This window comes from Phoxinus phoxinus (assembly GCF_949152265.1).
Source record: "Phoxinus phoxinus genome assembly, chromosome: 23".
NCBI lineage: Eukaryota > Metazoa > Chordata > Actinopteri > Cypriniformes > Leuciscidae > Phoxinus > Phoxinus phoxinus.
Genome location: NC_136898.1, coordinates 19,564,500 through 19,578,651, shown reverse-complemented (window position 1 = coordinate 19,578,651; position 14,152 = coordinate 19,564,500). Strand labels below are relative to the sequence as shown.

General features: G+C 36.7%; 2 protein-coding genes across 4 annotated transcripts in view; one reads left to right on the top strand and one right to left on the bottom strand.

Annotated features, from left to right (window-relative positions):
* csgalnact1a (chondroitin sulfate N-acetylgalactosaminyltransferase 1a) overlaps positions 1 to 12,785 on the top strand; it is a 41,436-nt gene extending 28,651 nt beyond the window's left edge. For all 3 annotated transcript variants that reach the window (XM_079598913.1, XM_079598912.1, XM_079598911.1), the window contains exons 5-8: positions 2,745 to 2,923; positions 3,185 to 3,279; positions 6,231 to 6,312; positions 9,525 to 12,785. In XM_079598913.1, the coding sequence (XP_079455039.1) occupies positions 2,745 to 2,923; positions 3,185 to 3,279; positions 6,231 to 6,312; positions 9,525 to 9,814 (646 nt within the window). In that variant the 3' untranslated portion in view covers positions 9,815 to 12,785. The remainder of the gene's footprint in view (positions 1 to 2,744; positions 2,924 to 3,184; positions 3,280 to 6,230; positions 6,313 to 9,524) is intronic.
* mtrex (Mtr4 exosome RNA helicase) overlaps positions 1,050 to 14,152 on the bottom strand; it is a 71,269-nt gene continuing 58,166 nt past the window's right edge. The window contains exon 28 of the mRNA XM_079598910.1: positions 1,050 to 1,067. The gene's annotated coding sequence lies outside the window, so the exon portion shown is untranslated. The remainder of the gene's footprint in view (positions 1,068 to 14,152) is intronic.

Here is a 14,152-nt window from a genome sequence, read left to right as displayed (position 1 = left end):
CGTGTCGATAGACGAAACCGTTTTCGTATACCGCAGATGCAAAGTTGAGGCATGATGCCAAAATGACTATTCAGGATTTATATCTGCAATGCCTTGACATATTGACACCAAACTTTGTATGTGTCATTGTCACTTCACTCTGACCACATCAGTTTCGTAACTGCGCCACCTATTGGTCGAAAGTGATAATCATATTTTTAGTTATTGTATGTGATTTTTCAACCATTTTGCCAAAATTCATCTTCAAATGTCTTTAATTGCTCCTTGCTGCAGTTTGTCTCACTCTTTCAGCCATGTAGGCATATCTCGTCGTCTGCTTTTGCGCTTGGCCCCGTAATGGCTGCTTGCAGCTATATTTATATATTAGTATTGACAAATTACATAAAACTGTAATTTATTGGTAAAGCTGCATTTTCAGCATCATTACTCCAGTCTTCAGTGTCACATGATCCTTCAGAAATCATTGGTATTCTTTACTTAAAGCCTTTATGTATAATGCATTATAAAGGTATTCATAATGTACATTATAATGCATCAACTATTTTCATAAATAATTGTAATCAAAGTTAAAATGCAATATTATTGTCATGTGTTTTAATGCATTATACTTTCTAAAGGTGTAATCTAGTATTATAATGCATTATAACTGTGGTCACACAGTCATGAGACCAAGCAATGCATTACAAGGCATAATTAATGTATTCAAATACCTTTATAAAGCATTATGTATGAAGGCTTTGAGTAAAGTGTTACCAAATAATTCTAATATCCCAATTTGACGCTCAATAAACATTATTATTATCAATGTTGAAAACAGTTGTGCTGCTTAATATTTTTGTGGAAACCATGATACATTTTTTAAGGATTCTTTGATGTAAAAGAAATTCAAAAGAACAGCATTTATTTGAAAAATAAATATTTTGTAAGATTATAAATGTCTTTACTCTTGAGTAATTTAATGGGTACTTCCTGATTTAAAAGTATTATTATTATTATTAGCTTATTATTTTTAAGTCTTTAAGTATTTTCACAAACTCAAAACCGTTGTAAAAAAAACAACAACAACAAAATGTACGTTCATTTCTCGGGCCAAAGACTGGTCATCTCTCCATTAGCGTGGAGTGTTTGAGACCGTGGCGCTGCTGTGAGTGATTCAGTAATATAAAGGAAGTGTCTCTTCCTGTTCCTGCTAAAACAGCTGTAAGGCTTTAATAGCAGGTATTATCTCTGCACTGTGTGTGTGGTGGCATTGAGCTTTTATACAGCTTGGCTCAAGCCCAGCACATTACACTTTAATCATCTTGTGTGTGTGTGTGTGTGTGTGTGTCTGTGCGGCTGAATGTATTCATAGTCACACAGACTGGCTGAGGATGCCTGTTGTTCCCTCTATCCATGAGAAGTGATGCAGGTCACGCTGTAAAGTCTGCACCCGCCATCAATCACAGCACATCTTTCACTACCGTCACAATCGACTTAATTTCCCCCCCAACAGACAGTGAAACGTGTATATTTAGTGCACTTAGTTTTCGTGGTAATTCTTTAAGATGAAAAGTTTTAGAGAGGCTATATTATGCCCTTTTTCAAAGTCTTGATTTTGTTTTTGGGCTCTACTAGAACAGGTTTTCATGCTTGAATGTTCAAAAAACATAATTTTTCCCATATTTGACATTGTTGCAGCTCCTCTCTTCTCAGTCTGTCAGAAACGCTCTGTTTCGTTCCTCGTCTCTATGAAGCCCCTCCTTCTGAAAAGTAAAATGTGCTCTGATTGGTCGGCTGGATCAGTGTGTTGTGATTGGTGATTGGTGATTAACACAGTATTAACTCTTTATTTTGACTATGCCTTGGGTGGGAATTATTTAAATGAGGGATATTCGTTTTGGGGGTGGGACTTGGGTACTAAACATGCTGATTGGTTGAGTTCACGCAGCATTTTAATTCGACCACCACTGTTAAAAGTCTGTTGCAGTGCGTGTAGTAAGGGTGGTTTGCTATTCGAATCAACAATGGAGTTTAAAAAATACGACCGATGGACTGACGACGAGGTTCGGGCTTTTTTAAGCTTCTATGCGGAGGACGAAATTGCCTAATCTTCAAGGTACTTTGGACCACGATGGAAACGCAAACAGTAAATGATCTGGGGGGGAAAAAGTTCCTGGGACAAATTGTTCCGGGTAATTTCAGTGGAAACGCGGCTATACACACGAAATGATGTCAAAATACCCGTCTCGGCAAATATTCTCTCGGTTATGTTATAAGTGAACAGTTGAGAAAGAAACCGGATGTGTGTCAGTATATTCGGTCTTAAAGTGACACCAGCCTAATATTCCTGCAGTCATTAATGTTAATAAAATAAAATAAAAATACAGCTTTAAAAAAGATGAACGTGTTTATTTTGTACATTTTAGCAGCTTGTATGATAAGTGTGCCGCATAAAGTGTGAGTACCGAGCATCATCTCCAAGAACCAGACCAAAAAAATGATGTGCTCCCCTGATAATAGGTCCTCTTTAAAGTAAAAAAACAAAACAAGGTTAAATTATTGATATTTTAACTGATCTTGACACATAGTCATGAAGGTCTGCAGATGCTTATGATTTGTTTCCTGATTTGTCTCCTGTTTTTCTGGAAACAATGCCATATCAACAGATGTTGTTAAAGAACAAAGAATGCGTTGTTAAAGAATGCGTCCCAGTGACCGTTATGAGACAGTGTGTGATCTTTCTTGTGTCCGTGATCTTCTCGCAGGGAGCTGAACTTCCGTAACTTCACTCTGATCCAGCTGAACGAGGAGTTTTCTCGGGGGCGAGGGCTGGATGTGGGCGCTCGTGCCTGGAAGGGAAGCAATGTCCTGCTCTTCTTCTGTGACGTGGACATCTTCTTCACAGCCGACTTCCTGAACACATGTCGTCTTAATGCCCAGCCCGGTGAGAGAAAAGAGGAAACACTATATATAGTATTTGGACACTTAAAAAAATGGCCAACATTGATAATAATCAGAGATGTTTCTTGAGCAGCAAATCATCATATAAGAATGATTTCCGAAGGATCATGTGACATGTGATAATTCTTATTGTATAAAACTTTTGACTATATATTATAGAGAGGATGGCCATTTAATAAAGTGCTTTATTGTCGTGTTGGTGTCATAGCCAGCTGTGTGATGGCATTGTCTTACTCTGTCTTAGGAAAGAAAGTGTTTTACCCAGTTCTCTTCAGCCAGTACAATCCAGCTGTAATCTACGGCAGCCACGATCACATCCCCCCCGTGGAACAGCAGCTGGTAATGCAACTCATTTCATCAGGAGATTAAAATGCTTCATCAAGTTTGATGTGATTAATTGCCGCATTGTGATGGAACACACAATCATCACGGTCGCGTGGCATTGATATTCTGGACGTGTAGATAATAAAGAGCTTGATTAAATGTGCTGATAATGCGGAAAGCTGACATGAGGCTACGGGGCAACATTACATTTTGCTACAACTGCAAATGCTGATTGAATTGAGAAAATATATTGGCCTATATATTGGACTATATGAATTAATGGATTATGTTTTGCAATATTTATATATTTTAAAAAAATAGTTTGTTGGGAAAAAGCACATACAAGTTAGTCTCGGTCTCTGATCTGCATTTTGCAAAAAAAGACGCTTCATGATTTTGTTCCATATAAATCCATTTTGATGGGTTAATGCAAGAAAAATCACACATTTGTGTTGCCACATCTGGAGGAAATGTTCCACTGAGGAAAAAGTGGTTTTGTATTATTCAGTGGCTGTTAATATATTTTAGTTTTGATTTTCTAGTTACGTTTTTATTTTTATGTCCGTGAAAATACTTTTTTTTTTTTTCATTAAAAGTGCTGTATGTAAAAAATTTTGGACCGTACTAAGCATAAAAGTACCATAATATGTTTGTAGAGCTTTAGGAAACATGCTAAATTAAAATACTTGTTTCTCTGAAAAAACAATGCAACCGCCAGTTATTCTACTTTGAGTGTGCGTTCCAGGTCGAAATTAGCCTGACTTCCTCATACTCATATTCTAGGCAGAATGTGAGTCTGATACTGCTCCATAGGGCTTTGATTATGAGACGTGTCTTATGCCTAGTTCACACTACAGGATTTTAAGCCCGATTTAAGCCCGATTTGCAAATCGTTGAGCTCGCCGACAGGTCGGGTTGTTAACTCGTGCAAATCGCGGGGGATTAGCGGCCGATGAACGCTCGCCAATCTGTTAGTATGAAAGAGCCAACAACGCATCAAAGACGCTCGCAGACGCGTCGCCGAGCCCAGAAAAATATCTAGCATGCTAGATATCTGGAGCTGTCGCACGACTCAACCACATGTGATGCCATGAGCTACACCCAATCAGAGCAAGGCATGGGTTGAGGTCACTGGGAAAATACCGTTTATACTGTCTATGGGAATTTTTTTTTTTTTCAGAGCAAATCATCGCGCAAACAGTTTGCAGCACTAATTTCTTTCTGACGTGAACACTCCTGATTTCACAAAGAGCAAGTCATGTAGTGTGAACTGCACAGTTCAGCCCAACGTTTTAAAATCCTGTAGTGTGCACTTGCCTTCAACCGAACCAGGCAAAAAGAAAACTCTGCACTCAATTGGATAGACCTACAACCAATCAGAGCAAGTGAAGAATGTTGAGCGACGCATAGTTGCCAACAGAGCTCAACTGCACGCACGCTGGAAGAAGTAGTAAATTAATGTGTAAACGATCTTTGCCGTTGTTGTAAAAAGAATTTAAGAATTTAAGAGTACTTACAAGCATGAATAGCATTTTTTAGAGAAATTCAAAAGGTGTATGTATAACAAGTTCTCCGTTTAGGATTAGATCTCAACAATAAAGCAAATAAATCTTTTGTCGCATTTGTCGGCCCTGTCTCAACTTTATAACACGGTTGCAACGCTACTTGACTGATTTTAAAAAATGGAAAGACGACGAAAGAGACCAGGCTGAAGAAGCGTGTTCATCTGAGTCTTCAGAGAAAAGAGATCGTGAGCCCATCCCTTCCATTGGTTTTCATTGCGTCCCATCGGAGCCAGCTGATGAATTAAACTTTGGCCGAATCCCGTAGGAAGGACGGCAAACACATCTTTACGACAAATTATTTATTTTATAACAGACACGATAGCGGAATCTAAACATCTTAATTCTCCAGCTGCAGTCATCTTTGTTGAAAATCAATTTAACCCAACCGCTCTTTGATGACGTGGTGATTACGTAACCGCAGATCATCTGTCCATCATCGATTAAAGCCCGCCCTGGCAATTTGATTGGCTCGGCCTTCTGGGGGCCGAGCATAATTACTCCTCAATGGATCGAGTCCAGGCTGAACTTCCCGACCAAAAAATGTTGTGGGTGGGGTTCGGGCTGGCACCCAGGCTAGGTCGAAATGGGTTTTGTTTTGGTTTGTGTGATCTTGCCCACTAACAATTTAACCATTACTAGTATTTCAATACCCGGGTTGCCAGTTGGTGGAAAACACAGCGTATTGCAGCCATGGAAGCCAGCAAACAAACTGACTGAAACTTTAAGACTACAATGGAGGCGTTTCAGGGAGTTTAGGAAACCATGCTTAAATAGAGAATAACTCCCTTTGGAGTGACATTGTGCCTTGTAACTTTGCAAACCTTTTCCATGGTCAAACAGCAACTTCCCGCCCACTGCCAGTTTACTCAGTAGTATTTCAACACTATGGGTTGTCAATTGGTGGAAAACATAGCGTACTGCAGCCATGAAAGCCAGCAAACTGGGTCAGAGGTCGCAGATTCTGCCCGACCTAAAAAGCCTCGGCATTCATCTAAAAAGCTCCATGACCAGAGGCATAAATATTGGAGATGCGTTTGGGAGATGGTTCTCTGGCACCTCGCGTGAGCATCCAGTCTAAAGAGGGCGGGGGAAACGATTCCCTCCAATATTTTACATTTGGACTGCAGTACCCATTTCAACCACTGGCTGTCAATATTACATACTGCACCTTTAACAATAATAACACTTGTTGAAATGTTTGTCAAATCACCATCATTCTTTGAGTTTGTTATATAGTTACTGGCTGGCAACTGGCAGTTTTATTTACTCACCAAATCAATTTTTACACACATTTGCGACTTGGCAAGTGATAAAATTGGACCGTGAATGAGACACAAGACAGCAGGAGACACCTATAAAGTATATTAGTGTTTATACTCATCAGTATTCATTCTTTTACAGATCATTAAAAAGGACACTGGCTTTTGGAGGGACTTTGGGTTTGGAATGACCTGCCAATACAGATCCGACTTCATCAATATAGGTAAATGTCCTTTTTAAGATCATTTTGAAAAATGTGTCAAAAGCACTTATGTAGAAGAAAAATACATAAACCGTCATATAATAATGACAGTGAACACAACAGGTCCGACCTGTGAGAATCAAGCAGTTCTCATGACATAATCGTGGGCATGTGTTACGACCCTACTTTGGCTTTTAACAATCTAGGGACTAAGAAGGGGAACATTAACCCAGTTCGGGCACCTGTCACCAATATCACTGTGTGCATAGACAAATCAACCTAAATGTGCAAATGTATGTCACGTGACATGCTTACCTAAACCCCTCTCCTCCTTCCAGCTTAGAAGAGCTGTTTAAAACTTTCAAAGCTCACACATAAGGAGTTCTTAGGGCAGTCACAATAGGCAATATTCACATGACAAAACAATTAACAAAACTAAATCAAACAAAACAAAGCAAAAAGTCTCTCTCCTGCGCTGGCAGTAGCATCTCCCTTAAGTAGCGCTCACAGGGCGCAGCCAATCAACTCGTCACGGATGATTGACAGGAAAAACAGCAAATCAGCAACGGCCTGTTAGAGTGACCGTAAGAGAGAGGCAAAAAGGAACGAAAAGAGAAACACAAAACACACCCCAAAACACTAAACGTCCCTACGGACGTAACACCATTACCTGACACAACAAGGGCTGATACTGCAGTGTTTAGTCACATGACAAGGACATCTCAGCAGACAGGTGGCAAAAATCCTATGCTCCATTAAGGGAAGTCAAAACTTTGTTTCATAAGCACAATAAAGGAAATACATAAGCTACATCATATTACACTACTGTTCAAATGGAGATTCAGACTGAACAAATACACATTTACATGCTTTCCTACAGAATAACAGGAACAGACAACAGAGCTGTTTATCCTGAGGGAAGTTCAAACTTCCTTTTAACAACAACAGATGATGTAAACAACATTTTCTTTTTTTGCGGATGCATTATTATTGCAGCTGGCCGCATTAACAATACAATTCTTCTTAACTCCCATTTTCTTCTCTTAAAGGGATAGTTTACACAAAAATGACAATTATCTAATCGTTTACCTAAATGACATTCTTCTGTGGAACTAAACAGAATTTAGTAAAAAAAATACTAAATTGTTTTTTTGTCCATACAAAGATGTTTTGGACTAATGATGTTTGTTGTAAATTGTTTCAACATTGAAACAAATATTAAAGAATGTTGAATGCTAAATGGTTGTAAAAAGGTAAACTAAATATGTATAAACCAACAAAAGTACAGATCTGTATAGAAAGACGTTTAATATTTCAGAATATCATCTTTTACACAGAAGAAATATAGTCGTAAAGGTTTGTAAGGACAGGAGGAGAGAGTCATTTTTTTGATGAACTGTCCCTTTAAGAAGTCATTGAGATGTTTAAGTTATCAGACAAAACAACTGAACATGTTGAGACTGTTGCACTTTCCCACCATCAGGGTGAACCGTTCTCTTCACTTGCATTCCTTGCCGGTGGATATGGTTTAATGGATATGGTTTAATTTTCCACTGTATGGCTGATATCTAACCAACTGCAGAACCGCAGAACCATACGTCACAGCAGTGTGAGGACCCCAGCGCCAGCCTAACAGTCTGATGCCGGAAGTGGGCGGAGCAAGGTGTTATTTTCAAACAACGTTATTTTAAATAATTTTGTTTAACGATTTAATGGAAAAAAAAATATATATATATATGTATATCAAATATTATCAAATATACGAATTATGTTTTGTCTTATTAACAAAATACAATATACTAGCTAGGCCTATAGCTACTATTAAGAAATATTAATAGTTTTTTAAAAGTTAAAATTATACTTTATCCATTTGTTTTGTTGTATCAAATGATTACAAATATGAATTTAACGAAGCTTAAAAAAATTTAAACAAAGCTTGAGTTTTTGAACATTTGAAAAGCATGTTTAGACCATACACAACATAATTCTATGATGGACTGGGAAAAAAAAATGATGTAAAATGTGTTTTTTCCTCTGAAATAGCAAAAGCATCGCACACTGAGCTATACCTGCTCCAAATAAATAGCCTAATAGTAATGAAATAAAAATACAAAATCGAACTAAATATATTATATAAAACAAAATCAAACCAAAGAAAATAAATCTTATAAAAGTTATGCAGGCACACATTTAACAATAATTGTCAAGTGACAAATAAATAAAATAAATCAAAACTCCACGCACCTGAGTTAATCCTGAGGCGCCTTTCGCCATGACACTCGTAAAGAAACACTTCCATGTCTTCTTTGAACTAGAAACGAAACATGAAAGGCTCTTTTATTCAATTTGTTCCATCTTGACAGTTTAAAAATACTGCTAACTACTAACAAAAACGGCACCTCAGGATTAAATCCATGTGCGTGGAGTTTTGATTTATTTTATTTATTTGTCACTTGACAATTATTGTTAAATGTGTGCCTGCATAACTTTTATTAGATTTATTTTCTTTGGTTTGATTTTGTTGTATATAATTTTAATATAGGCCTAATATAATATAATATAATAATTTTAGTTAAATTTTGTATTTTTATTTAATTACACAGCTAGTGTGTGATGCTTTTGCACTTTCAGAGGAAAACACTAATTTTATTTAAATCAATCATTTTAGTTTTTTCAGTCCATCATAGAATTATGTTGTGTATGGACTAAAAATGCTTTTCAATTAAATCAAATGTTCAAACACTCAAGCTTTGTTTTCATTTTATATATATTTTCTGTTTCAAGCTTTGTTAAATGTATATTTTTAATCATTTGACACAACAAAACAAATGGATAAAGTTTTTAAAAAAGGATTAACTTTTAAAAAACTATTCACATTTCTTAATAGTAGTATATTGTCTTTTGTTAATAGGACAAAACATGGTTCTTATCTTTTATAATATTTGATATTTGATATATATATATATTTCCAATAAATCGTTAAAAAAAATCTTTAAAATAACGTTGTTTGAAAATAACGCCTTGCTCCGCCCACTTCCGGCAATTGAATTGAATTGAATTGAAGTGGAAATATAACGGGAACCATTTGGCCAGAAGAATTTGCTAGAATTTGGAGTTCTTTGATCTTGAGAAGACTGGCATTACATGTTGGGCTCCACTGGGTTCCATTTTTTGCTATTCAAGAAATGTGATAATGTCCATGGCCCTATTGTGACTGTCTCCTACTCTTCCAGGGGGGTTCGACGTGGACATTAAAGGCTGGGGCGGCGAGGACGTGCACCTGTACAGGAAGTACCTCCACAGTAATCTACTAGTAGTGCGCGCCCCGTCCCGAGGGCTCTTCCACCTGTGGCACGAGAAGCGCTGCGCGGACGAGTTGCCCCCGGACCAGTACAAGATGTGCATGCAGTCCAAGGCCATGAACGAAGCCTCGCACGGCCAGCTGGGGATGCTGCTCTTCCGACACGAGATCGAGGCTCACCTCCGCAAACAGAAACAGAGAAGCCCAGCCAAAAAAGCTTGATGGATGTTACCTCTTCTCAAAGGGATAGTTCACATGAGGACATTCTGTTCTCGTTCACTCGCACTCGTGACATTTGCCGTTCTTTGTTCTGTGGAAGCAAAATGTTCTGGTTGTTCTTTTCACTGCACAATAAAGTCATAAAAGGGGTCCACATGAAGCCCAACATTATGTTGAAAGAAGCAGCGATGTCCGTTTTCAGGGGGAAAAAATCATTATTTTTAGTTCAATTTTTTTTATCGAATCCGTTCACAAAAACAGTTTGAATGATTTATTCACAAATCTGTGATTTCGACTCTGAAAATCTTGTTCTGTTTCTACCGTCTTGGAAATCTTGGAATATAGCACAAACATTAGGGATGTATGGGCAATGATAGAAATGTCATGATTCGATTCCGGTTTGCTGGCTGATTCAATTCCAATCTCGATTCACAAGCTTTTTATTTCAGTTTGATCCCGATTCAATTTGATTCAATGTGTATACAAACATTTTAATTGAAATTTTGTATTATTTTAATACAATTATCATAATAACAGTTAATTATATAATTTTTTTGATATAGATATTTAAAGTCCCTGCTGATAACAACAACAAGAAACCATCAGAGAAGTTCTAATGTTTCCCACTACAAATACCATTACAAACCATCAACTGTTAACTATTTAAACCATTACCAAATGGTTTCCAGTAGCATAGTTTGCAAGTTTTCCAGCACAGATGGGCTATTTTGTAAACCTGCCACAGGTTGATTTTTTCCCCCTGCGGTTTGAGGGTTTGACATATTGCATAAATTGTAATTGAATGAAATTAGTGTATTAAAATATTTTACATACCAATGCTAAAACTGCTAGATTATGAGGGGGAAATTGTGAATAACACCTAACAGTGATGGAAATGTGTATTTTAGGTATTGGTGTGTGGCATATGTTGAGTTTTGATACTTGGATAGGGTCATTTGGGCTTGTTTTGGGCTATTTTTGATTGGCCTTTGGGCTGGTTTTGTTACACAGACCTGGCAACCCTGTTTTGAGCCATATTCCATTAGGATTTAGTGATTTTAACACGCCACCGATAGAAGGCAACAAATTACCAGTAGAGACCCACAGGGACCATTACAGTTTCCGTCACAACCAATACAAACCCCATTATAGCCATTAAAACCATTACAAATTCAGTGAGGGTTTCTATTAGTTTTTTTGTCAGTAGGGACGTGCCGGTCATAAACAATGTTTTCATGACGGATTTATTCAAACATTAAATAGCCTATTGAAGAACAAGTTAAGGAAAAGTATAATATAGCAGCCTACATTTAGCAAAACGCTCCTCTCTAGAGTTCATTTTTCTAGCTGACAATCGAGTTTATGCCATTTATTAAGTGATGATGTTTACAAGCTGTTTTATTGACGTCTTTCCGCAGTTGAAACACTGATTGGTCGACTTAATGACACGTGTTCACGATCAGTGTTCACGTGCTGGTGAGAGGGACAAAACGCCAATAATATTGTTTATATTGCAATTGACGCTGAGACTTTGTTTCATATCAAAGGTAGCAATGCACAAAGTTTATTACGATTTATTGAATGGGAGGCGTGCTACAAATATTGAAGTTTTGTTAATGCATCAACTTATGTGTTAATACCATAGACTGTAAAAAAATACTCGAGATTGGTTCATCAAATGAGAATTAATTAACATTGACAAATTTACATGTTCAACCTAGTCCTATTTAAAATAAGTAGCCTACTTTTGCTGCATTTTTTTTACGTTTTAAAGCACACTGTATGTCACATGGACAAGAACAACCTGTGCATTCTTCAGCATTTCGCCTTTTGTGTTCCACAGTGATTCGGTTGGCACGACACGAGCGCGAGTAAATTGTGACAGAATTAATTGATGTTATGCATGAGAGGAGAAGTGGGGGAATTATACAGTACTGCCTTCAGTGAAGAGCCGGTTTTAGCAAGACTGACGCACACACCCAAACAACGAGATAACCGAGAGACGCCACAGGAACAGAGCAGACAGACGTCCCCTGAAGACAAGATAGTGAAGCGTGGGTGTGCAGAGAGGACCTTCAGTCTCCTTGGATCGCTACAAAATGATCGAGATGCAGCTCATGTGTCTGATGCACTTCACGTGCGAGAAACTGCTGTCTTTTGGAAAGAGTTCTGTACTATACTAAGTACGTACTACAAATGACATTTCGATTTGTTATTTTTTTTTGGAATGCAATAAAATGTCTTATTGCTGTTAATGTATAATTGTGAATCGTTGAGTAAGACTATTAAGGGTCTTAATGCATGTATCTAGACAACTGTCCTCCTGACAGTTTACATGACGAGCGGTTCAAAGAACTGCAATTTATTTTATGTTAGCCTTGGTTTATTGATGTTGTGGCGCCGCCTAGTGGTGCCAACTGGTCAACATCGACATCAGTGACCTGATGGTTTTAAAGGGGGACTTTATTTTATCCTCAAATGATAACGTTATACAAATGTATAGCCTAATTGTTTTTGAAATTGGAAATCAAATTCTAATATTGATTTTTAGAGTGACCCAGAATCATAGGCTAGGCCTACTTGATACGTTGTATTGAAGGATTCGATGAGTATTATTAATATTAACAGTATTGGTTAGAGATTATTTAATGATTCTTCCAAATGCTTGTATTTGTTCAAAATTTAATATCTTCAGATTTAGCAGAATTTGTTTGAAGTTCAGGCAGAATACAAGTCTCTCGGATATAAAAAGACATCAGGGTCAAAGCACCTCAAGAGCGGTGTACAATGGCTTAAAATAATTATTTATTGGGGGACCTTTTCCACCCCAAAACTCAAAGCTTGTATATCTGTCTGTATTCTTTAAATATGTTGTTTTGGGGACAAACTCGCTCTCATTTGTTGTAAATGAAAAATCATTTAGATTTTGTGAGGACAAAGCAGAAAATAAAGCAAAATAATGTGATTAATTTTCATTCGTCTTCATGTATTTACTAATATCATCGACTACGAATGAGAATGCGTTGTGTGGCCTTCACCGCTAGATGGCGGCATTGCATCACTTCAGACGGATGGACATTCTGTAGGCCTACTGTTTTCTGATTATTATGCATAATATATTATGATTTTTGAACATTTGTAACAATGCACTATTTATTTTAAATGTTTATTATTGACTTAAAGTCACATTGTATTCTGTCATTCAATTATTAGGCCTACTAGCCTACATTATTTATTTTTGCAGGCCTACTTTAAACATTGTGTACATTCGATTTTGCATGCTCACTATATTTCTCAGAACCTTCTTATTTTTGTAATAATTTGCCAACGATACACATTATTATTATTAACATTATTATTATTTATAAGTTTTAAAATGACTGATTTGCTCTGATAATCTGTTTGAGTTCAGCATGTTATGGATAAATATTCGTGCCATCGGTACTAGAAACCGTAAGGATTTTCAAATGTTACTTGGTCCTCCACACTGATTTTGCTATGCAAGCGAGCTGCACGGTTATAAATTCTAGCTATTTTAAACCATACACTCTTTACCATGTCAGACAGAATATTCCCGTCGGTTATGTGAATGTGACAGCATGTGTAATATTGTCTACTCTGTCCATTAGGTCTTAGTTACAGTAATCTTTAAATCCTACAGTCTATTGGCTGTCTGTAGGCCTATTATTAATGAGAATCAAACAACAAAAGAAAAGCTTTAATAAGGATTAATCTATATACTTACTGTTATGACTATGTAGACTTATTTTATTTTCGATTATTTAATTTCTGTGGTATTTTTACTTGAATAGCCTACTGGCCTGTTGTTTACCTGAAAAAAAAATATACAGCATTGTTTAATTGTATCTTTATTCTAAAGCCTATTTATTTATGCTATTGCTTATAATGTGTTTATTCATTCTTGTTTTATTACTGACTATTGCAACAAATTAGGCTACCTCATAAAAACATATTGTGTTTTTAAAGTAAATGTTGGAAGCAGGCTATTTTATTAACCACTTTCGAGTAGCCTTTTGTGTAGGCTACCTTTGGTGGTCTCAGTATACTCGATGTTTGGTATGTAGCCTACATCTTCAACAGTGTAATTAGATTACTGTTGTAATTCTCTCTAAAAACTAATTAATTAATTAACTAATTAACGTATTAATTATTACTTTTTAAATCCTATATTTAGAAAGTATATATTCCTCGACCTATATTCCTCGACCAGTTGAACAATACAAGAATAGACATGAAACTTCACTTTTAATTCTTTAAAATAAATAAAATAAAATTGCTTAAATTATTATTGAACCGTCCAGAGTATTTAAATGAAGGTTA